The sequence below is a fragment of the Diabrotica virgifera genome, chromosome 1, assembly GCF_917563875.1.
Source record: "Diabrotica virgifera virgifera chromosome 1, PGI_DIABVI_V3a".
Classification (NCBI taxonomy): domain Eukaryota; kingdom Metazoa; phylum Arthropoda; class Insecta; order Coleoptera; family Chrysomelidae; genus Diabrotica; species Diabrotica virgifera.
Genome location: NC_065443.1, coordinates 165,073,024 through 165,097,950, shown reverse-complemented (window position 1 = coordinate 165,097,950; position 24,927 = coordinate 165,073,024). Strand labels below are relative to the sequence as shown.

At 37.6% G+C, this 24,927-nt stretch overlaps 1 protein-coding gene across 1 annotated transcript; it reads right to left on the bottom strand.

Moving 5' to 3' along the window:
* Positions 1 to 24,090: 24,090 nt before the first annotated feature.
* On the bottom strand, positions 24,091 to 24,630 carry LOC126891958 (craniofacial development protein 1-like). Its single transcript, XM_050661317.1, has one exon. The coding sequence runs from the start codon at positions 24,628 to 24,630 to the stop codon at positions 24,091 to 24,093; it is 540 nt and encodes a 179-aa protein (XP_050517274.1).
* Between the last annotated feature and the right edge of the window lie 297 nt (positions 24,631 to 24,927).

Genomic DNA, 24,927 nt, shown 5'->3' with positions numbered 1-24,927 from the left:
GGCATGCTTAAGAAACAAGAAAGTACCATAAAATAGCATTTCACTACAATACTAAAATACTATACTAAAATCTATTTAAAAAAACTCAAAAAATACTCATTTCGAGTTTTGACCAACCCTGAACGGTTAAGATGTCAAGGTTTGAAAGTTAATTCCAAGGGCTATTTAACCACGTTAAATTTAATTTTTTAGACCCCTCACTTTTTTAAAAAATAAAAGGTTAAATTGCCCCGGTTACATGGTTTTCACAGCAAAGTTTAAGATTTAAACGTTTCTATCTCGGTTATTTATTACCCTATGGAAATAGTAAAACAGGTAAAATATTTGACATAGAATAAACTAAAATTTGGGAATGTATCATTTTTTACGTACGAGTATATTGAGTATTTTTGGAGTTGTTATCAAAAGAATATGAAAATTACAATAATTTTAAAAATTATGATTTAAAATTTTTTTTTTTCAAAAATATGCAATCTAAACCCGTCAAAATTATTGAAATCATTACTTATGCTAATATAAAGAAGTTATTGTAAGAATTATTATAAATTTTAATTTTTGTGGAAATGGCGTATGTTTTATTTTTCACTTTTTCCTAAAAAATTCGAATGGGTTCTTTTATTTTCATCATAACTTGCTTAATTTTGACGCTATTAACTTGTTCTGAAGCCCATTTAATAGGTATTCTGAAGTAGGTATCTACGTTGACAAATAATTGGCAGGTATATTTTATACATTGCATCGTTTTCCCGTTATTTAAGCTTGAATACTTAGATTTCAGTACTCGTCGAAAAAAATACACATTCAATTGCCAATAACTCACTTTGAACTAACATTAGTTTAGTTCTTTAAGTAAGGAATGTATTCAGTTTTTTATTATCATCAATTTCAGTAATAATAACTATTTTGTAAAAGCTTATAGTTTTTGAGTTATACGCGAAAAACCGATTTAAAACATGCATTTTTTTTACGAAAAAATAAAATCTTTGGTCTTTAATAACTCAAAAAGTGTTGATGATTTATATTAATAACTTGATGTAACAAATTTTGCTTATAATTTGTCCCTCTATCGTTTTATGGTATTATTTTTAATAAAATAATTTACACCCCCGAGAAGGGTGGCATCTACCCCCAGGGTAAAAGCGCAAGTTGGCATTGTGTCACCTTTGTTCCTTGAGGTATCCTCTAATTACTTACCAATTTTCATGAAAATCGATGGAGGTTCAACGAAATCGTAGGTGAAAACCTTCAGTGACTCCACTAACTACCATTTTTGGAAAATTATTTCACTGCTGATAGCACCTGATAGTTTATCTCAAATAAACACCACATACTTTACAATCTCTATAATTAATATAAATCATTTTGTCGCATACTTTTTACACTGCAAAAAATAAATGAGTGATAAAAAAGTGGCAAAAATTTTAATTGATTCAGCCTCTTCTTTGACAGCAATTCTTCCTCTTCTTAAGGTTCCATCTTTTATGGAATGTTTGATATTAACATGGCAATTATTATTTTTGTTACAGCAGCTGACTCAGACCCGGCCCCAGGGGTCACCGAACTGGGCGGCTGCCCAGGGCGGAAAATTTAGGGGCAGCAAAGTTTAGAGGACAGCCAATTTTTGAAATTGAAGAAATAATTAATTATGTTTTTAATATTATACAAAATCAATATTATGAATAAGAGCGGCAAAAATGCAACTAAGTGAAAAAATAACAATTGCAAGGGTCATTCGACGAGAAATCGACAACACCGCCTTCTCCTTCGTCGCATAAGAATAGTGGGATTAAAAACTAGTCAGTGGAAAAATGTAATAGAACTACTTATATCAATAATACTGTTATTAGTACAACAGAGTCTTCCATTAAGGGGCGATCCTGATAAACTTTTTCATCACAACAATGGTAATTTTTTAAACTTGTTGAGCTCTTTGGAAAATGTGATTCTGTTTAACAAGAGCACATTAGGAGATCAACGAATGGTAGTAACAAGCAGTTTGTATTATAGCATATTGTACGTTTTGTTGATTTAGGTTCCTGTTCACAAAGTGTTAAAATTGCAAAACATTTTCTTGGATTTGTGCCTGTACTGGAAACCATAGGCTTCAGACTTACAGAAGTTATTTTGTAATAACTGGATGAACTGAGAATACATTTGGAAGATATGAGAGAACAATGGTAAGATAATGGGGAAACATGAAAGGGAAGAACTTGCAAGTTCAAAACAGAATGTTGAAAATGAATCCTAGAGTACTTTTTGTCCAATATTCTAGCCATTCACTCAACTTAGTAGTGAACGACGCTGCTAAAGCTTCACAGTTTGCAGTTTCTTACTTTTCCTTAGTGACAAAAATTTACAACTTTTTTTCAGCATCTATTCATCGTTGAAGAAATTGCAAAAATCTACGATGCTCTTGTAGAAATCATTGTCAATATAAACAACGATAACATGGTTGCTCATGAGGCAAGCTTTTTGGCAAATCAAATCCGTGATTTTACTTTTCTTTGCTCTGGGGTAATATGGTATGACATTTTACTTCACATCAACGTAGTCATCAAATCACCGAAGAGTATTGATATAGGCGTGTATTAAGCTGTCGGTTTATTAGAAAAAAAGGAATTTCATTTTAATTCCCTCAGAAACTATTTAAAATTCCAGGGCTATTTGACAGACGAATCAAAGTTAGAAATTGAGAACCCGAAAATCGGAGGCATAGTAATAGCAAGAAAGAGAAAAAATGGAAAGGCAATTCGGCTATGAGGCTGAAGATATAAGTAAGGACATAGATCCAAAGACACGATATAAAGTTGACTTCTGTTTAAAAATTATAGACACAACCGTTAATGCACTAAGTAATAGATTTCAGTGAAAATCAAGAGCCATGGTGAAATTTTTGAGTTTTGTACGACATTAACCAGATTAAGGATATAACTGCTACGGATTTATCAGATAAACGTTTTAAGCAATGTGATGCTTTTGATGAGTCAAAAGATCTAAATTATGCTGATCTAAAAATTTAACTCAAGACACTTTCCACGATTGTGAAGCCGAAGAGTACACCTCATAGTATTTTTTTATTTTTAGTGCACATTTAGTCTGTTTTCAAGTGTATATTGCATTCACATTCGCTCCGTGCATGACTGACGCGACACCTAGTGCAGTCACCTGAGGCGAACACAATTTAACAAACATATGATACACATATGACATATTTGACGTTAATGTAACGTTTGATTTACCATTTTTGATAAAATTTATTATACAAACAATAAGTGTGTGTGTGTGTGTGTGTGTGTGTGTGTGTGTGTGTGTGTGTGTGTGTGTGTGTGTGTGTGTGTGTGTGTGTGTGTGTGTGTGTGTGTGTGTGTGTGTGTGTGTGTGTGTGTGTGTGTGTGTGTGTGTGTGTGTGTGTGTGTGTGTGTGTGTGTGTGTGTGTGTGTGTGTGTGTGTGTGTGTGTGTGTGTGTGTGTGTGTGTGTGTGTGTGTGTGTGTGTGTGTGTGTGTGTGTGTGTGTGTGTGTGTGTGTGTGTGTGTGTGTGTGTGTGTGTGTGTGTGTGTGTGTGTGTGTGTGTGTGTGTGTGTGTGTGTGTGTGTGTGTGTGTGTGTGTGTGTGTGTGTGTGTGTGTGTGTGTGTGTGTGTGTGTGTGTGTGTGTGTGTGTGTGTGTGTGTGTGTGTGTGTGTGTGTGTGTGTGTGTGTGTGTGTGTGTGTGTGTGTGTGTGTGTGTGTGTGTGTGTGTGTGTGTGTGTGTGTGTGTGTGTGTGTGTGTGTGTGTGTGTGTGTGTGTGTGTGTGTGTGTGTGTGTGTGTGTGTGTGTGTGTGTGTGTGTGTGTGTGTGTGTGTGTGTGTGTGTGTGTGTGTGTGTGTGTGTGTGTGTGTGTGTGTGTGTGTGTGTGTGTGTGTGTGTGTGTGTGTGTGTGTGTGTGTGTGTGTGTGTGTGTGTGTGTGTGTGTGTGTGTGTGTGTGTGTGTGTGTGTGTGTGTGTGTGTGTGTGTGTGTGTGTGTGTGTGTGTGTGTGTGTGTGTGTGTGTGTGTGTGTGTGTGTGTGTGTGTGTGTGTGTGTGTGTGTGTGTGTGTGTGTGTGTGTGTGTGTGTGTGTGTGTGTGTGTGTGTGTGTGTGTGTGTGTGTGTGTGTGTGTGTGTGTGTGTGTGTGTGTGTGTGTGTGTGTGTGTGTGTGTGTGTGTGTGTGTGTGTGTGTGTGTGTGTGTGTGTGTGTGTGTGTGTGTGTGTGTGTGTGTGTGTGTGTGTGTGTGTGTGTGTGTGTGTGTGTGTGTGTGTGTGTGTGTGTGTGTGTGTGTGTGTGTGTGTGTGTGTGTGTGTGTGTGTGTGTGTGTGTGTGTGTGTGTGTGTGTGTGTGTGTGTGTGTGTGTGTGTGTGTGTGTGTGTGTGTGTGTGTGTGTGTGTGTGTGTGTGTGTGTGTGTGTGTGTGTGTGTGTGTGTGTGTGTGTGTGTGTGTGTGTGTGTGTGTGTGTGTGTGTGTGTGTGTGTGTGTGTGTGTGTGTGTGTGTGTGTGTGTGTGTGTGTGTGTGTGTGTGTGTGTGTGTGTGTGTGTGTGTGTGTGTGTGTGTGTGTGTGTGTGTGTGTGTGTGTGTGTGTGTGTGTGTGTGTGTGTGTGTGTGTGTGTGTGTGTGTGTGTGTGTGTGTGTGTGTGTGTGTGTGTGTGTGTGTGTGTGTGTGTGTGTGTGTGTGTGTGTGTGTGTGTGTGTGTGTGTGTGTGTGTGTGTGTGTGTGTGTGTGTGTGTGTGTGTGTGTGTGTGTGTGTGTGTGTGTGTGTGTGTGTGTGTGTGTGTGTGTGTGTGTGTGTGTGTGTGTGTGTGTGTGTGTGTGTGTGTGTGTGTGTGTGTGTGTGTGTGTGTGTGTGTGTGTGTGTGTGTGTGTGTGTGTGTGTGTGTGTGTGTGTGTGTGTGTGTGTGTGTGTGTGTGTGTGTGTGTGTGTGTGGGTGGGGGTGCGTGTGTGTGTGTGTGTGTGTGTGTGTGTGTGTGTGTGTGTGTGTGTGTGTGTGTGTGTGTATGGAAATAGAGATGATAGGAATATACCACCGATCGGGGAAGGAAAGAAAGTCACTATGAAAATATAAATATAAATAATAAAAATCAAAACGGTAATAATAAGGTAAGCGAAATATCTATTGAAAAAAAATATTATTAATAAGTTGTCATATTTCACCGCTACAGGCGCTGGCATAGTATATGGTGGCTCCTAGCTTCTGAGCCACCTCAGATAATTAAGGGGTGGTTACCCCCTACCATAAGGGTTGATAAAGTAACAATACTCACTGTGAATACATTTATTTGTTGAAATACTGTCTGCATAGTTATTTTTCCCTGTTATATACTTTATTTCGAAATCGTATTCCTCTACATCTAATCTTATTCTTGTAAGTTTCGAAGTTGGTTCTTTCATTGCGAATAAATGTGTTAGTGGTTTATGATCCGTTTTGACTAAAAATGTTGGTGCTCCATATAAATAACATTTGAAATTATTATTTCCCCAATGAATCGCTAGTAATTCCTTAACGATTATAGGTTTATTACATTCTCCTTTATTGAAATTTCTTGATGCGTATGCTATTGGTAGGTCTATTCCGTTATAATCTTGACTTAAAGTTGCTGCACAAATCTCGTTGGATGCGTCTGTTGTTAGGATGAATTGTTTATTGAAATCTGGATATTTTAAAAATGGTGGCTTCATCAGAGATGATTTAAGCTTATTGAATGCTTTTTCAAATTCTTCTGACCAAAAGAATTCTACTCATTTTCTTGATAATCTGTTGAGTGGTCTGCATATTTCAGCAAAATTTTGAATAAAACGTCTATAATAGTTACAAAATGCTACGAATCTTTTTGTTTCTTCCGCTGTCTTAGGTGTCGGGTATTGTTCAATCGTTGCATATTTCGCTTTGTCTGGTGATACTCCTTCTTGGGAAAGATCATGACCTAAATATGTTACTTCTCTTCTAAAAAATTGACATTTTCCTGGGTTAACTTTCAGATTGAATTTTCGACATGTCTCGAATGTCTTTTTCAGGTTGTCTAGGTGATGTTTTTCAGATATTCCTATTACTACTATATCGTCCATGTAAAGAAATGCTTTGTCGGGTTTAATCCTGAAAATGCTATTGACATCATCCTTGAAAAGCTATTTAGGCTTACATTTAATCCAAAAGGTAATCTGGTAAATTGAAATGCTCCATTTTCCGTGCTAAACGATGTGTATTTTCTCGATGATTTTTCTAATGGTATCTGCTGAAAACCTGACATTAAGTCTATAACTGAAAACCATTTTGCTCTTCCTAGTTGATCTAATGTCGAGTCTATCCTTGGTAAAGGAAATTTGTCTGTGACTATTTTCTTGTTCAGTTGTCTAAAATCTATGCATAATCTCCATGCTTTATTTCCATCTATCGCATTTTTCGGTACCAGCACTACTGGGCTGTTGTATTCTGATGTGGACGGTTCTATTATTCCTTGGTCTCTCAGTTTTTGTACTTGTACGGTACTTGTTTTTACAGTTTGTACTCAGTTTGTACTTGTCGGTTTAATTCCTCTGTTTGTGCATGAGTTGTCCTATAATATATACCGGAGTTTGGTCTTTAACTCTCAGTTTCTGCTCGTAGAAGTTGTTACATGTTAGCATGTCATGCCTTAGGGCGAATATATCTGAATAATCTTGGCATAAATATACTAACTTATCGCGTATGTATTCTGGAATGTCTAACTTCAATGATTCCCGTAATTCCTTTATCCTGTCCTTGCTGTCGTTGGTTAGTCTATATATGTTGAATAATTTAATGTCTAATGTTTTGATTGCGTTTGTCTCTACTTTTACTGTTTCGTAGGTTGTGTTCAAAATTTTGATGTACGGATTATTACTTGAAATAATTGCTCTCGCTATGAATATTCCTGGTTGTATTTCCTGTTGTTCCACTATCCTGTCATTCTTCAGCGTTTGAAAAAATTTTACGACTCTGTAAATTTTACATCTGGGCGGTATTATTATCGTGTCATTATCTATATTATCCAAAATTTTCGTACTAATGTAACAGTCGTTGTCCTGTTTAATGTGCATTTTAAGGTTAACGTAGTCTAGTATGCATTGAAAGTTTGAAATAAAGTTTCTCCCAATGATTCCGTCGGTTGGAATAGGAAAGCTAGGTTCAACTAATTGAAAGATATGCTCAAATCGAGATCCTTTTACTTCTAGTGTTGTTTCAACTTCTCCCATTGTTTTTAATTCTCCTTTAGTTACTCCTTTTATTTTCGTCTTTGTGTTTGGTTTCAAATGTTCCTTCATAAAATCTTGTGAACATTTCAGTATTGAAATATCAGCTCCTGTGTCTATGATAAAGGTATTTGTGTTTTCTAGGATTCCTATTTTCATTCGTACAAAATTCGTTAGGTTTAAGTCGAAGTTGTAAATATTATATTCCACTTCTCACTGTGTACTTTCCTTGTTTCGTTCATTCAAAACCCCAACTGCTGGTTTTCTGGTTCCTCTTGGCTGTCCTCTAACTCAAGTAGCCTCACGTTTCTGTTTCGTCCTCCTCTCTGGTTCCCTCTGTACCTTTGGTTGTTAAATTGTCTATATCCTCTGTTCGAATAATTCCGTTGGTTTTCTGTTGCTTCCCCTCATTCCGTTGTCCGAAGTTATTTCTTCTTCCTCTATCGTATTTGTTATGGTATCCTCTTCGGTATTGCTGTTGTCCTCTCCTATTTTCATAATTCGTCCTATAATTGAACACTCTTCCCTGTGTGTTCTCCTTTGTCGTATCAATCGATAAAAATTTAGATACTACTTCCTGCGGTGTTGTGAAGTTACCTGCCTCCAGTATTAACTTAGCTCTATCCGTATTAATGTTTCGCTTCATTGTTGCTACAACTGTTTCCGTTGTGTACTTTCGCTAATTCCAATGGCATTCCTTCTGCTATGTATGCTACCTTCAACTGTTCCGCTAGTTCCTCTACTTCAGATGCGTACACTGCTGCATCTTTGTTTCCTTGCCTTTTCTTTGCTAACTTGTCTATTATCGTTTTCGGATTGTCGCCTTTTAATTATTTCTTCAGTGCCGCGGCTATAAGTGGGATCGTATCCTCTGTAGTTATCAGGTTTCTAGCCTTATTGGTCAATCTTGTTTTTATTAATGTTATCGCTGTTTCTTCATGTCCTTCTGCTATTTTTCCTAGTAGTTCTAATGCGTCAAAAATGGTTGTAGTTTACCTGCGCTTCCATCAAACTCGTTCGGCAATACCTTGCTTGCAATATTCAAAAATTCGTTAATTGTCAGAGCCATGTTTAATATTTTTATATCTTGTTTTACGTCGCCTTTTCCCTCTTCTATTTCCTCGTTAATTTTTTCCTCTATCTCTTCGTCACTTTTTTCCTCTTCTACTTCTTCGTCACTTTGTTCTTCCTCTACTTCCTTGTCGATTGGCTGATGTATTGAACTTGGAACTACTGTTCTTAAGTTTACAGCTTGAAATGAGCGTATAACTTTGTCTCTTATTCTTCCGAAATATTTGTTGCACGCTTCTCTTTGTCTGTCCGATAGCGCTTCCCAATTTTTCTTCGTTAAGTGTGTGAATTTGTTATACAATTTAATTAACTGTGTCGTTACTTCTTCTTGTATATCCTTAGATTTAGTTACTCTCTTCTTCAAGACCCTTCTACTTTGTCTTGTTAGTTCTTGCGTAATCTCCTCAACTATTTTGACGAAGTCTTCCCAAGTAACTTTGTTGCTACTCATTTATTCATAATTTTCCTATCCTTATTCCTGTACTGGTAACGAACGCATAAATTTGACAGTCTTACCAGGTATAGTAAATATATGTAATATGTTACTTTTTACACCACTATAGACTGGGACTTGGGACTTTTGACTTTTTTTAAACTAAATTGATGTTGCTCTGAAAATACAAAGTTTATTAATTTTACAATATTTACAAACTTAAAATTATACTACCTGAAAATACAAAGAAACAACAATTTAAGCTAATTATTCTACGTTAAAAAATTCTTAATCATTTATGACATTAAATAATTTTAACAAAGTTTATTCATGACATTTTGCCACAGTCACTTCACTTTATCTTGCTACTTGGCTAGTGTCTCAGCTACTTGCTTCAAACTTAAATTAAAGAGAATCTCGACAGCAGATATTGTATGTCGGGATTTCTCTTTACATCTCCCCCATTCAGGTGAGAACTAGACAGGTATTTGTGTGTTCAATTTTGGATTCTTCAAACAAGGGTGTTAGTTTTGTAATGTGGAACAGGTTTGACTCTTCTTTACTGTGTCCAGTGTCCAATTCGTAGATAGAATTCGACCATTTCTTCTTAATTTTGTACGGTCCAGTTCGCAATTCGTTTAGCTTTGCTCTGTTTAATTTACTACCATTTTCCACGTATACTTGGTCTCCAACATTTAGTTGTAGGTCTTTTCGATGTACATCAAATCTTCTTTTGTTGCATTCATGTGATTTTAATGTATTTTTCAATGCTAATTTTCTATCTTTACTTAATTTTTTTTGTGTGACTGTAGGTTTTATTTCATCAGGTAGTATGTTTTTGTTTTCACCTTCTACTAGATATTTTGGAGTAAACCTTGTTATCGTATGCTCTGTTTTATTGTAGGCAGCTACACATTTTTGTGCAACTGTTGACCATGCAACTTTGTTTTTTGTTTAATTTATTTTACATCTTATTTTATTTACGAGCGTTTGGTTTACTCTTTAATTCAGCCCATTGGAAAATGGTGCATCAACAGCAGTGAATACTTTTTTTTTTTTTTTTGGGAGGTGAGAATCTTCAAAAGACCCTCTGGGAAGATGTCCCAGGTGTGTCGGATTCAGTTCGGCACGCTTCACCGCGGGCCGAGGCCGCCTACCGACTAAACTCACCCCCTCTTTCTCCAGCCGACGGGTTTGGAACCGCACTTAGCGTGCATATCTGACCCGCCGATCTTACTCTTAACTCCCCCCGGCACTCTTCGCGTGCATTCCATGAGTTTGGCGGCCTCCTAGCCTCCTCCCCGCAAGAGCCTCACGCCAGACCGGCCGGTGAAGCGACCGTCCAGCGTAACCCTCCCGCGGGCAGGGCGACCAGGATGCCCCCCCTCACGATGGAACTAGCAAAACAGAACTAGTTGGTAATTACGAGCAACGCCAAACATTCTTACTTTCATCAATTCATTCATTCAATACACATATTCATTAAAAATCTCAGACTTAAAACAAGGAGACAGTTGGCGTAGGTTGGATGTAAAAGGTCCTCCCCCGCCAGCTGCCCCAGGACGAACACGGGTAGAACAAGGAAAACATAAATCAAAACAGAAACAGAACTAGAAACACAAGAGGCACTCAGCCTGAGTAGAAGGTAAAAGTCCCCTACTGAATGCCTCTTCGAGACATGCACCACATTTAAATAAGATTAGAATAAAAACGGTAAAATATTATATAAATAAAATTGATAAATAAATAAATAGATCGATAAAACATAATAAATAATATAAAATAAGGGCAGTCAGCGTAGATTGGATGTAAAGAGTCCTCCCCCGCTAACTGCCTTGCATGACACAAACACGTTCAAAAAATGAATAAAAAATAAATAATGACGATTGGTCATCCCGCTTGCAGACGCCTCTCTTTTTCCTCTTTGTGCTTGATTGTCTTGGTGACAAAAGCAATGATCAAGTCGAAGTCTCTCTTGCTGTCGATAGCTTTATCGATTAGCTCATGAGGCTCGCCTAGAGGGGATCCCAGCCCCAGCTGCAGCTCGGTACGCCCCGCGTGATATGCAAGGCACTCAAACACAACATGCTGCGCGTCATCCACCACTCCACAGTCGGGACATCGATCGTCCCCGGTCTTCCCTATACGATAGGTAAATTTCCTAAACGATCCATGTCCCGTCAAGAATTGTGTGAAGTAATAGTTGACGCGCCGATGCCGGCAATCGTACCATCTCACCACATCCGGAATCAGGGATCTTGTCCAGGCTGCCTTCTCGACTTCGGCTGTCCATTCCCTCTGCCACATCTGTAGACTTCTCGTCCTTTCTTGTGGTCCTGAACCTATTGCCTCCTTGCCCCTTTGGTACATTCGGACTCTTTCTCCGGCCAGGATGTGCACCGGTACAGCACCAGCCACTACCTCTAAGGCAATGGTTGATACGGTTCTGTACGCGCTGCACACCCTGATCAGAGGTTTTCTCTGAGCCCTAAGAAGCATGTCTTTGTACTTCCTCATTCGAAGGACCTCGTGCCACACTGGGGCCCCGTATAAAACTATAGATAGGATTGATTGTAGCATCACCATTCTTTTCTGGGATCCTGGACCCCCTATATTTGGCATCAACTTGTTTAGTGTGGAGGTCCTTTTTTCTGCCTTCCGACATGCTTCCTGTACATGTTGTCCGAATGCAATCCTGCCGTCGAATATTATACCTAAGTATTTCACTGTCTTCTGGAGTCTTATTGCGGAGCCTTTGTATTCAAATATAATATCATTTCTTTTTCTCGGTCCCCTCAAGATTATGGCTTCCGTCTTCTCTACTGCTAACTTTAGGTCGTTTCTTTCTATCCAAGCCGCGGTCTTTCGTATGGCTCTATTAACTTTTTCTATTATTCCCCTATTCGTGTCGTCTTCAATTAGTAAAGCTAGATCGTCCGCGTATGCAATCGCTCTCACTCCTCTCTCCTTGTTTACTTCTAGTACCCCATTATATAATATATTCCATAGTAAGGGTCCCAGGACTGACCCCTGGGGTACTCCCGCGGTCATCTCTTTCTTCTTTTTTTCGATATGCATACGGTTCTGTCAGATAGGTAGTCCTTTATTATGTTGGACACATATTCTGGGGCCCATTCGGCGATTCTGTCTACTATAAGGCCCCAGTTTGCTGAGTTAAAAGCATTTTTATGTCTAACAGAACGAGGACCACCCATCTCCTCTTGCTTGTTTTTGCCGCGTCCCTTATCCAGGTCGCGGCGTCGACTGTCGATCTACCTTTACGAAACCCATACTGTTGATTTGATAACACTCTCTCATCTTCCAACATGCCCTCCATCCTCTTCTTGATAAGTCCCTCATAGAACTTACCAAGGCAGTCCAGGAGGCATATTGGCCGATAAGAGGATGCTGAGTCGGGGGGTTTCCCAGGCTTCAGGAGAAGAACTAGGTTCGCCTCCTTCAAGTCCCTGGGGAACTCTTGTTTCTGCAGTAGGTCGTTATATATTCTTCTGATCAAGCCTGGTTTCTCAGTTGCTACTATCTTAATTGCCTCTGGTGGCAGCCCGTCGGGGCCGGGAGCTTTCCCCGTCTTCATTTCCTGGCCAGCGGTTCGTATTTCCTCTTCTGTAAACTCCTCTACCATTGTTGGATAGATTTTTACAAAATTCTGGGTTTGCTTGGTGGGGAAGAGGAGTTCAGCTGATTCCATCCGCTGGTCCTCGTCAAGTTTATATGGGGCCATGATCTTCAACGTCTTCATGGTAATTTTATATGCGTCGCCCTATATATCGTCTTCCAATGCTTTTATCAGGGTCTGCCACTTCTCTTTTTTTTCCTGTCTTATTTTTTTATTTAGGGTTCTCTTTAGATCTTTGTATATTTCGTTCAGCTCGAGGTTGCCCTGTATGACAGCCCTGGCATTAAGGCTATCTGCTCCCGGTGAGGGTGGTTATCCCTTATCCGAGGGGTGGAATAATTGATACGCTTTTACTTGTTGAGTTGTTTTATTTACACTCGCATGAGCATAAGCTGGTAGCACCGCACCCAAAGAACGTCTCATGAAGAAAAAGAGACACTATCTTTAATGTGGAAATATTACGTCTGATCACAAAAATAGAATGACGAATGTCTCATATAATAATAAGAATTCCCTTGTTATAGTTTTGCTGTTTATATATTTAGAAATGCCTATTCAGCATCGACCATGAAAAGTGTTTATAATTGACTCTGCAATTATTAGTGAATCGTGATCTAGGATAACAATATTTATATAATCGAATGAAGGTTGTAATATTGTTATGATGACATAAATAACTGAAAGTAATTATCGTAGGTAATTACAGGGTGTTTTTAAGATATATCTACTGAGTACAGATGAATTCTTGTACACCTTCCCTTTTTAGGAATTTTCCGACTACGGGGAGGGAAATTTGCAAGTCGTGCTACCAACCCATACTGTGTTGTAATCAATACAAAAAATTTATTTTATATACAAACTTCCTAAGCCTACGCAAATACATAAATAATATAAAATGTTCGTTTAACAACATTGTTTCGTAACACTTGTCACTCACTGTGTTTTCGGATTGTAAGCATATAATCTATTCTTATGTATTTCCTTGATTTTATTGTTTTCTATTCTGATTTTACAATTAACGTTATTTACTTCTGTTATCGTGAAAGGACCTACATAAAGACTATCAAACTTACCATTCTCTTCCCTTTTTACAAGGACTAGGTCTCCTATTTTAAAGTGTTGTGGTGTTGCTTTGAGCTTATTCTTTTCTTGCCGCTCTTTTTTGTGTTTTAATAAGAAGGTTCTGGCTCTCTCGTGTGCGCTTTGTAGTTTGTATCGTAACTCATTGTAGTAGGCATCTATATTGTAACATGGTTGAATCTCATGTGTAAGGTCCGGTAGGTTAACCTTCCTGCCATATAACAGTTCGAACGGTGTGTATCCATGATACGCGTTAGGGGTTGTATTGTAGCAGTATGTGAACATTCTGCAACACACATCCCAATTTTCTCTGTCTTCGTCTATGAATGCTCTTACGTACTCGTTCAACGTTCTGTGTAGTTTTTCGCAACTTCCAATGGACTGTGGGTGGTATGCCGTTGAAAAGTTGTGTTCTATTTTTAATAGCTTTGTTAATTCCTGCATTACTTCGTTCTTATACTCTGTGCCTTGGTCTGTTCTTATTTGCTTCATGAGTCCGTATGTTGGTATGGAATGATCAAAGATTCCTCTTGCTATTGTCTCTGCTTCTTTATTGCACACTGGTATGCTGACCGCGTATTTTGTCAGTTCACACAACATTGTGATACAGTATTTATTACCTTCATTACTTCTCGTGAATGGACCTATTGTATCTATGTATACTATGTCCCATGGTTTGGAAGATGTGTCCGATATCACGAACTCTTCGACATGTGTTCTTTTCGGTTTACTAATTTGACATTTGTGGCATTGTTTTACGTATTTTCTTACGTCTTTTTCCAAATTTTTCCATCGGAATCTTGCCTTTAGCTTCTTAATTAGTCTGTTATTCCCTACGTGTCCTCCGAACATCGGGTGATTATGGTATTCTCCTATTAATCTGTGTTTTTCTTTGTCATCTTTTATTGTTTCTGGTACTTCACATATGTATATTTCTATATTCTTCAATTTTTTATTTCCTTCTTTAATAAATTCATCAATTGTGCACATTTTAAAAATAATATCATTTACGTATATTTTTACTTTACGTACTGCATTCTCTACCGCCAGCTTATCAAGCTGTACCAACGCTTGGTTTAAATCGAAACGATTCAATCCTGTGGCTATGCTTTTGCTGCATTTTATTTTGTTTTTGGCCCTAATGCTCAGTCTTGGTGAGATTAGTTCTGCTCCAAAGGACAAAATTGGTAGTCTATGCGCCTCTAAATTATTTAGTACCTTCCTTACTGTCTGTTTGGTGGCTTCTGGCTGTAGTGCGAGTTCACTTTCAGCCTTTGTTTGTCTTGCTTCTTTCTCCTTTTCTTTTGCTTGAGCTCTTGTTATAGCTAGTATATGGGCGTTGTCTATGTATAGGTTTTTTAGTTGATGCAATGTTATTCTTGAAAGGCTGTCTGCGTAGTTACTTTTCCCTGTTATATATACTCTATTTCGAAGTCATATTCTTCTAGGTCTAATCTGATCCTCGTGAGTTTTGAGGTTGGTTCTTTCATTGCAAATAGGTGTGTCAAAGGTTTATGGTCTGTTTTTACTTTGAATGTTGGTGCTCCATATAGATAACATTTAAAATAATTAATTCCCCAATGAATCGCTAGTAATTCCTTAACGATTATAGGTTTATTACATTCTCCTTTACTAAAACTTCTTGATGCATATGCTATAGGTAGGTCAATTCCGTTATAATCTTGACTTAGGATTGCTGAACAACTCTCATTGGATGCGTCTGTTGTTAAGATAAACTGTTTGTTGAAATCAGGATATTTTAAAATTGGTGGTTTCGTCAGAGATGCTTTAAGCTTTTTGAATGCTTTTTCACACTCCTCGGTCCACGAAAATTCTACTCCTTTCCTCGATAATTTGTTGAGTGGTCTGCATATTTCCGCAAAATTTTTAATAAAACGTCTGTAATAGTTGCAAAATGCTACAAATCTCTTTGTTTCTTCCGCTGTCTTAGGTGTCGGATATTGTTCAATTGCTGCATACTTCGCTTTGTCTGGTGATACTCCCTCTTGAGAAAGATCATGTCCTAAATATGTTACTTCCCTTCTAAAGAATTGACGTTTTCCTGGGTTAAGTTTCAAATTGAATTTTCGACATGTCTCGAATGTCTTTTTCAGGTTGTCTAAGTGATGTTTTTCGGATATTCCAATTACTACGATATCGTCCATGTAAAGAAATGCTTTGTCTGGTGTTAATCCTGAAAATGCTATTGACATCATTCTTGAAAAGCTATTTGGGCTTACATTTAATCCAAAAGGTAATCTGGTAAATTGAAATGCTCCATTTTCTGTGCTGAACGATGTGTATTTTCTCGATGATTTTTCTAATGGTATCTGGTGAAAGCCTGACATTAAGTCTATAACTGAAAACCATTTTGCTCTTCCTAGTTGATCTAATATCGAATCTATTCTTGGTAATGGAAATTTGTCTGTAACTATCTTCTTGTTCAGTTGTCTAAAATCTATGCATAATCTCCATGCTTTTCCTCCATCTATAGCTTTTTTCGGTACCAGTGCTACTGGGCTGTTGTACTCGGATGTAGATGGTTCTATGATTCCTTGGTCTCTTAGGTTTTGTACTTGTCGATTTAATTCCTTTGTTTGCGCATGAGGTGTCCTATAATTCTTGATATACACCGGAGTTTGGTCTTTAACTCTTAGTTTTTGTTCGTAGAAATTGTTACAGGTTAACATATCATGCCTTAGGGCGAATATGTCTGAATATTCCTCGCATAACGATACTAAGTTGTCTCGTATGTATTCTGGTATGTCTAATTTCAGTGATTCTCGTAATTCTTTTTTCTGTCCTTGCTGTCGTTGACTAGCCTATATATATTGAATAGTTTAATATCCAACGTCCTGATTGTGCTTGCGTCTACATTTACTGTTTCGTACGTTGTGTTCAAAATTTTGATGTATGGATTATTACTTGAAATAATTGCTCTTGTTATGAATATTCCTGGTTGTATTTCTTGTTGTTCCACTATCCTGTCTTTCTTTAACGTTTGAAAAATTTTTACGATTCTGTAAATTTCACATCTAGGCGGTATTATTATGGTGTCATTGTCTATATTATCCAGAATTTTCGTACTAATGTAACAATCGTTGTCCTCTTTAATGTGCATTTTAAGGTTTGCGTAATCTAGTATACATTGAAAGTTAGAAATAAAGTCTCTCCCAATGATTCCGTCTGTTGGAATTGGAAAGTTAGGTTCTACCAATTGAAAGATGTGTTCGAATCGAGTTCCTTTTACTTCGAGTGTTGTCTCAACTTCTCCCATTGTTTGCAACTCTCCTTTAGTGACTCCTTTTATTTTCGCCTTTGTGTTTGGTTTCACCTGTTCCTTCATAAAATCTTGTGAACATTTTAGTATTGAAATGTCAGCTCCTGTGTCTATGATAAAAGTGCTTGTGTTTTCAAGAATTCCTGTTTTCATTCGTACAAAGTTCGTTAGGTTTAGGTCGAAGTTGTAAATGTTATATTTTATTTCTGCCTGTGTGCTTCCAATTTCTTGTTCATTCAAAACCCCAACTGCTGGTTTTCTTGCTCTTCTTGACTGTCCTCTATTTCTAGTAACCTTACGTTCCTGTTACGTCCGCCTCTCTGGTTTCCTCTGTATGTTTGATTGTTAAATTGTCTGTATCCTCTGTTCGAATAATTTCGTTGATTGTCCGTTGCTTCTCCTTCGTTCCGTTGTCCGAAGTTATTTCTTCTTCCTCTGTCATATTTGTTATGGTATCCTCTTTTGTATTGCTGCTGTCCTCTCCTATTCTCGTAGTTTTTCCTACAATTTAAGACTCTTCCTTGTGCATTTTCTTCAGTCGTATCGATCGACAAAAATTTAGATACTACTTCCTGCGGTGATGTAAAGTTACCTGCTTCCAGTATTAGCTTAGCTTTCTCTGCATTAGCGTTTCGTTTCATTGTTGTTACTACTGCTTCCGTCGTATATTTCTTTGCTAAGTCAAGTGGCATTCCTTCCGCTATGTATGCTACTTTTAATTGTTCTGCTAACTCTTCCACTTCAGATGCGTACACTGCTGCATCTCTATGCCCTTGCCTTTTTTTGGCTAATTTGGCTATTAAATTCTTCGGATTATCACCTTTTAATTCTTTCTTTAGTGCTTCAGCTATCCGTGGAATCGTATCTTTATGTGGTTATTAGGTTCCTAGCCTTATTGGTGAGTCGCGTTTTTATTAGCGTTACAGCTGTGTCTTCATGACCTTCTGCCAATTTTCCAAGTAGTTCTAATGCGTCTAAAAATGGTTGTAATTTCCCTGCGCTTCCATCGAACTCGTTGGGCAATATCTTGCTTGCGATATTCAAAAATTCATTGATTGTCAAAGCCATGTTTAATATTGTTATATCTTGTTTTATGTCACCTTTTTCCTCTTTTATTCCGTCGTTAATTATTTCTTCTTCTCCTTCCTCGTCGCTTTTTCCTTCTTCTATTTCCTCATCGCTTTGTTCCTCTTCAACTTCCTTGTCGATTGGTTGATGTATTGAACTTGGAACCACTGTTCTCACATTTACTGCTTGAAATGATCGTATAACTTTGTCTCTGATTTTTCCAAAATATTTGTTGCACGATTCCCTTTGTTTGTCCGAAAGTGCTTCCCAGTTTTTCCTAGTCAATTGCGTGAACTTGTTATAAGCTTTAATTAGCTGTGTCGTCACTTCTTCCTTTATGTCCTTAGATTTCGGAACTTTTTTCTTTAAGACTCTTCTGCTTTGCCTGTCTATTTCTTGTGCAATTTCCTCAACTATTTTGACAAAATCTTCCCAAGTAACTTTGTTGCTACTCATTTATACATAATTTTTTTTTTCAGCTTCTGCACTTCTTAGCGAAAATATAAATTCGATAGTCTTACGGTGTATATAGATATGTAGTATACAGATATATAGTAAAAAAATATGGTGATAAAATAATACGTCAATATATGGTAAAAATATGTAAAAATTGCAGTGGTAATAAAAAATTCAAAAATAAATAACGTTATATTAACCCTTGTAAATAAGTAGTTAGAATAATAATTTAAGGGCCGGTTGTTCGAACGCTAATCAACAATGATCGTTATTAAATATTTAATTACTGTCACCAAAACTGTCAATGTCAACTTTGTTTGGGTTGCTGAAAACATAATTAATTACAATTATGAGATTTATTATTAATTATGTTAATAATTATTGTTATATTAATTGATTGTAGTCTCAGAATTGTAATTAATTATGTTTTAACAATTGACATTGACAGTAATTAATTATTTGATAATGATCATTGTTGATTAGCGTTCGAACAACCGGCCCTAAATGTATTATGCATATAGCGTATATTTGTTATATATCGTATATTTATTTTGATAGGTATATTTACGATAGCAAATATTAAAATCATAAAAAATTGCAAAAATGTTCTAAAAATCAGTAGTCAAATAATAAATGAATAAAATTCAGCAAGGATAAAGTATACGTTGATAAATATGTAAAAAAATCATATAAAATTTTATCATTGCGTCCTATAATAACTTAATATGAGGGTAAAAAAAATCTTTGTATATTGATAAATATTGGTAATAGAATAGAATAATTAAGTAAAAATAGGTAAACTTGAAACATATATTAATGTAATTAAGGTAGCACATAATGTTTATACTTTATACTTTATATTAATCAGGAAATACCATAAAAATAGCTAATATGGACTTACCACTTTTACACGTCTTTGTTCGTATCACAAGTCCTCGCTGCACGTTCCATAGCATTGTCCATTGTCCATTGTCCCACGATGTTCCATCTCCATACTATTCCATTTTCAGCTCCGCGTCGGCCTGTTGTCTCCATCCATGTTACATACCACACTGTTGTCTAAGGTGGTCTAGGTGCCTGAACATTGACGTGTTTTCTCATTTCTCGTTCTAGACTGCTAGTTCTGAGTTCTCGCCTGGTCTTGGATCGCCATATGACAGCCCTGGCATTAAGGCTATCTGCTCCCGGTGAGGGTGGTTATCCCTTATCCGAGGGGTGGAATAATTGATACGCTTTTACTTGTTGAGTTGTTTTATTTACACTCGCATGAGCATAAGCTGATAGCACCGCACCCAAAGAACGTCTCGTGAAGAAAAAGAGACACTATCTTTAATGTGGAAATATTACGTCTGATCACAAAAATAGAATGACGAATGTCTCATATAATAATAAGAATTCCCTTGTTATAGTTTTGCTGTTTATATATTTAGAAATGCCTATTCAGCATCGACCATGAAAAGTGTTTATAATTGACTCTGCAATTATTAGTGAATCGTGATCTAGGATAACAATATTTATATAATCGAATGAAGGTTGTAATATTGTTATGATGACATAAATAACTGAAAGTAATTATCGTAGAGAATTACAGGGTGTTTTTAAGATATATCTACTGAGTACAGATGAATTCTTGTACACCTGGCTTCTCGTGTAATTCCTACGAGCTCTGAGGCATCTCTCCCGTAGACCTTCTATCTCATCCGTCCACCAGTAGGGGGATTTTTTATTTTCCTTTCTTTCACGGTGGCCAACTTTGCAGCGTTTTCTAGTGCTCTTCTCAATTGGCCAAGGTCAGAAATCTTTTCCTCATTGATCTTTCTGACCTCCGATAGGTACGTGGTTTTATTGAAATAGATTTCCGTGTGACCTATCGACCGCCTTACTCCCCCTTTTACCTTTATTTCATATTTTATGTAACGGTGGTAGGTGAATAATTGATCGTCGAGGACATCCCACTCGTGTACTCTTCTGGATAACCCCTCACTCGCGAACGTGACATCAATGTGTTTTTGGCTGGCCCCCCTCACGAAGGTTGGTTTATCATTGTTTAATACTTGGAGGCCAGCCTGGGCTATCCATTCATTCCACAGGTCCCCCTTTTTGTCATTTATGGGGGAACCCCATAACCTGGATTTCGCATTTATGTCCCCGGCGATCAGAATTTCTTTTTCATTCGTGGCGGCGTTCATTATTTCATCTACAATGGCTTTGTATCTCAACATAGGGATGTTGGGAGATATGTAACATGCCAGGAGGCAGAAATCCCTCAACCTAATAAGGATATGGTTTCCCCCCTGACGATGCTCCGCACCCCCACATCCCCGTTTTTAATGAGCACCGCCACGTTTTTTCCGTCATCCTGGACCCAACCACCGCCTGAGGTAATCTTCTTGTTTGGTTCTGGGACGATGAGCAGGTATGTTTCTAGCTTGCAGGCTTTTGCGTGGACAAGGTCGTGCGCACGGCGCGCTCTGCCCACGTTCATCTGCAATATCCGTATACCAGATTGATCCTTGAGGTCCGTTTTGGTTCAGTTCCCTGAGGTCGTTACTGCGTCGGATTCGCGTCTCGTCAATAAATTAAAACACCTAAGAACTAAAATAAATAAATAAATAAGTGTAGATAAAATAGTTAAATAAAGTAAATAAATAAAATTTGTATAAATATAAATAAAATAGATAGGGTTTGTATAAATAAAATTTTTCGTTAAATAAAAATAAAGAAATATAAATATATTATTAATATAAATAAATAACAGTGCATTAGGTCTATTTTTTCTCGTAGATGTTTCAAACGAAACCCTGCGAGAGATGGTCTCCTGTACCACAGGTGGACTGTATATGGGCCCACCCCCGTTCTCCAGGAGACCATCTCTCACCTTTTCGCTTTTTTTCTTTTTTTTTTTACGAATTTCTTAGAGGGCTCCCTTTCCCACTCTGCCATATACACACGCCCTATAGGCTGGGCATGTCATGCGATCCATGCGGTGCCCTTCTTCTTTACACGTCAGGCAGTAAGCAGTGCTGCTACACTGCGCCGCCGTGTGACCGCTGTTAAAGCAGTTGTAGCTGCACGCTACCCTGCTTTCACCCTTACATTCATATGTATTGTGCCCATATAAGAGGCATTTGTAGCATCTTACGGGCGTATGCTTTTCCATGATGGGGCATACCACCCAGCCTATACATATTGTGCTATACTTCCTCAGTTCCTCGGCTTTTGTTGGGCGTACGGCTATAGTAGCCACCTGTTCCCCGTGCCTATTAGTTCTTAGCGTTTTTATATCCACTTCTTCTGTAGGGATACCCGTGTAGGCTTTTATGGCGTTATGTAATATCTTCTCTGTTACTCCAGGGTCCAACTTCGTTATCGTAAAATAATTTTCTTTTTTTCGTATGGCCATGTTCATACCAGACATCCTTGTATCCATTTCTTTTTTTAATTTTTCCGCGGCTCCCCTCCCTTTTAATTTAACGAGGATATCTCCCCCTTCGGTTTTTTTTTAATCTGTCGACTTTTACTCCTATCTTCCCGATATCGATCTTTTTATTCATTTCTTTAAGCACGTCCGTGTATGTTTTTTCTCCCGTTTTAGTTAGGAGGGCTTCCTCTTGTTCGTTTCTCACCTCTCTATCCATTTCTTTTCCTCTTACTATAATTTCCCAGTTAATATTCTCCCCCCGACCCACGAATTCTAGTGACTTCCGCACATCGTCTTTATTAATTTCATTATTGACGATTACTCTAACCGTTTCCGGTTGCTTCTCCCTTTCTTTTATCTGCTTGATGGCCTTCTCGGCCATCTCATACATCCCGTGTCTCTTTATTTTTGTGACGTATGTATACCACTGGTTTTTTTGACTAGCCATAGAGCTTCTCTTAGCATTCTCGATGTACTCTATTGAAGCATTTTACATGTCTGCTCATATGGGGACAAGGAAAGACTATCTTTAGAGATACTGGGGAGTCGAAATGGGGCTAGCAGAAGGAACAGACACGCAAAACTTCATGCGAACGACAGCTCATTTTTTTTTGTGCGGTGGCGGGTCGTAGATTCGTTGGGAGGGGTAGGAGGGTTTAAAGAAGACTAAATACATAACCAAATAAGCAAAGGATACTTACACAGACTTGAGGACTTTCCTACTATTTAAAAAAATTGGGACGCCGTTTGAAAAATCCTCAAATTCTCATATCAAGTACTTACTGGAAACCAACTGGGGGACATTCATCGTAGATTCCTCGTTGGGGTTAAACTGGGCTACTTTTATCTTTATTGGCTTCTATGCCATTATATTTTCTTCTGTTCTAAAACTTATTCACTTGTAGTAGATATCTGTTAATAATTTTCTTAAATAAAGAGGTTACAGAAATAAAGATGTGTACATTTTATAATGTTTATTTAAACCTTTATACCTTATTTATTTTTATTTTGAGAATAAACATTCCCAAACAAGAAATGAACAATAAAAACAAATATATGATTTTACAATTCTTAACCTTATTTATTTTTAGCAGTGTACCAAAACAAAAATTTGACATGGCTGTCAAAAGTCACTGCCATTTTATATTTACTTTACAATAAAATTTTTAGAGAATCCATGTTGAAAACAAAATATTTAATTATGTAAAACCTTTACCATTAATATCCACTTTTGAATTATTTAAAATAAACATTATCCATACCTCGTTAAAATAAAATCCTTGTCACATGTCACACTTGGAACTTCAAAATTTTCCATTGGAGATTGGGGAGAGGGAAGACATTCAAATCCAAATCATTACAAAACAGGATAAAATCGATACCAAATAATATCATCCGGGCATTTCTTACTGGAACATGAACAAATCCAAAACTGGAACATAAACAAATCCAAAACATCGTAAAACAGGAACCAGGAAACCACGCACTTCTTTTTTTACCACCGGCAAACCAAACTGCATAACAATAGTGTTTCACAAGAATATATCCATGTAAAATGTTGTGAAACTATTGTAATAATATTCCTTGACATGTTAGAAATCCATTAGTTCTTCTACTATAATAAGAAAACCATTTTGCCGGCTAAGTGCGACTTTCTACGAGTCTGTTAGTTGAGTCCCACACAAAAAGATGTTTACTCTTCAGACATTTTTTTGGAACTATCTTATTTTCGGTGGCATACGTACCACGTACCTAACCTTCAGAAAATTCTCCTACGCTTCAAGCCGATCATTCTTTCGGTTTGACATTTGACCAATCGGCGGAGAGAACTCAACGATCTTTCAAAATTCTGACCAATAATAACATGGGATTTTTAGCGCTCAAAGCTAAAGGAAATATACTGGGACCTAACGAATCCTTCCAGAACAACAAATGTTTATACAAGTAAACAGGAAATTTCCTATGATTTTACTATTGTGAAATACTTTGAAATATTTCGAACAGGAGCGGCTTAGGAAATTTTAAAGATATATAAACTCACCAAAATATTAGAAAAATAGATATTTTTCTTGGGATAGGATATTAAATTAACGGATATTTTTTTATAAAACATTGTAGTAGAAATCCATCTGCTACACTATGTCCCCCTCTTTGCATCCCTCTATGAGTTCAAAGACTTCCTCCCTATATGTTCTTATTACACTTTCTATTCCCCCCTCTGTTATTTCATTTTTCGTTATTATTAAACATTCTTTCTTTTCTACCGTTTCCTGTAGTCCACCTTGTTCCCACTTCGTTTTTTCAAAGACCTTTTCTTCCCATTTCTTTTTGTAGATTTGGCTAAAGGCGTTTGAATCTCCCCCTTTGTTTAGGATCCCTATTATTTTTTCTGTCTCCTTTCTCTGCCTATCTTGTTCTACCTTTAATTGACATTGCTCGCATTTATCTCTTCTTCCTCTCCTTTTGACACTTGGATATGGCTGGTTTTATTTTGAATCGTGTTTATTTCCCCCAGTAGCTTCTTCATTCTAATCCTCTCTTGTTCTATGGATCCATCCGTGTTTAGGATATCGAGCATCTCCCTTATCTTCCTCTGGACCCTCTCTTTATCCGTTTCTTCAGAGTATTTCTTACTCTCTTCTAATTTCTCCTTCTTAAATTTCTCATTAATCTCCAGACTATCCCCCTTTCTTTTTTTTACTTGTTGCATTTCGATTCTTTCCCCCTTATCGAACAGGAAAGTTGCCAGGATGCTTTCTTCTATATCCTGCCATCCTGCTTCCCCTTGGCTTTCTTTTTTTCCTTCAGTTTCTGCTTCTGCATTCTCTACAATTTCTGCCGAGGAACCTTCCTCTCTTTTGCCTCCATCTTCTTTTTCTTCTTCTTCTTCTTCCCTATGTATTTCTCCTAGAATCTCCTCCCCTACCAGTGTCGAGTGTTTTTGGGCACCCGATCTGTTCATTTTTGGCTGCTGACTATGCCAATTCATTAGTTTCAATTCGAAATTTCTCAGATCTTCTTAGTCTACTTTGCCGTCTAGCGGCTGTTCTTCCCTATTCACATTTTTACCTGTAGCGTTATCCTTGTTCGTTTGCGTTTGGTCGTCTTCGTCTTCCCTCTTTGCTTTCTTTGTTTGATTTGGATTCATATGAAGTCCCACGAGTCGGGACGTGCTATTCGTCCGTTAAGTCCGTCAGTGCGCCCTTACCGCGTTAAGGCTGTATTACTTCGGGAGGTCGCCAGGTATCCCGAAGGGATC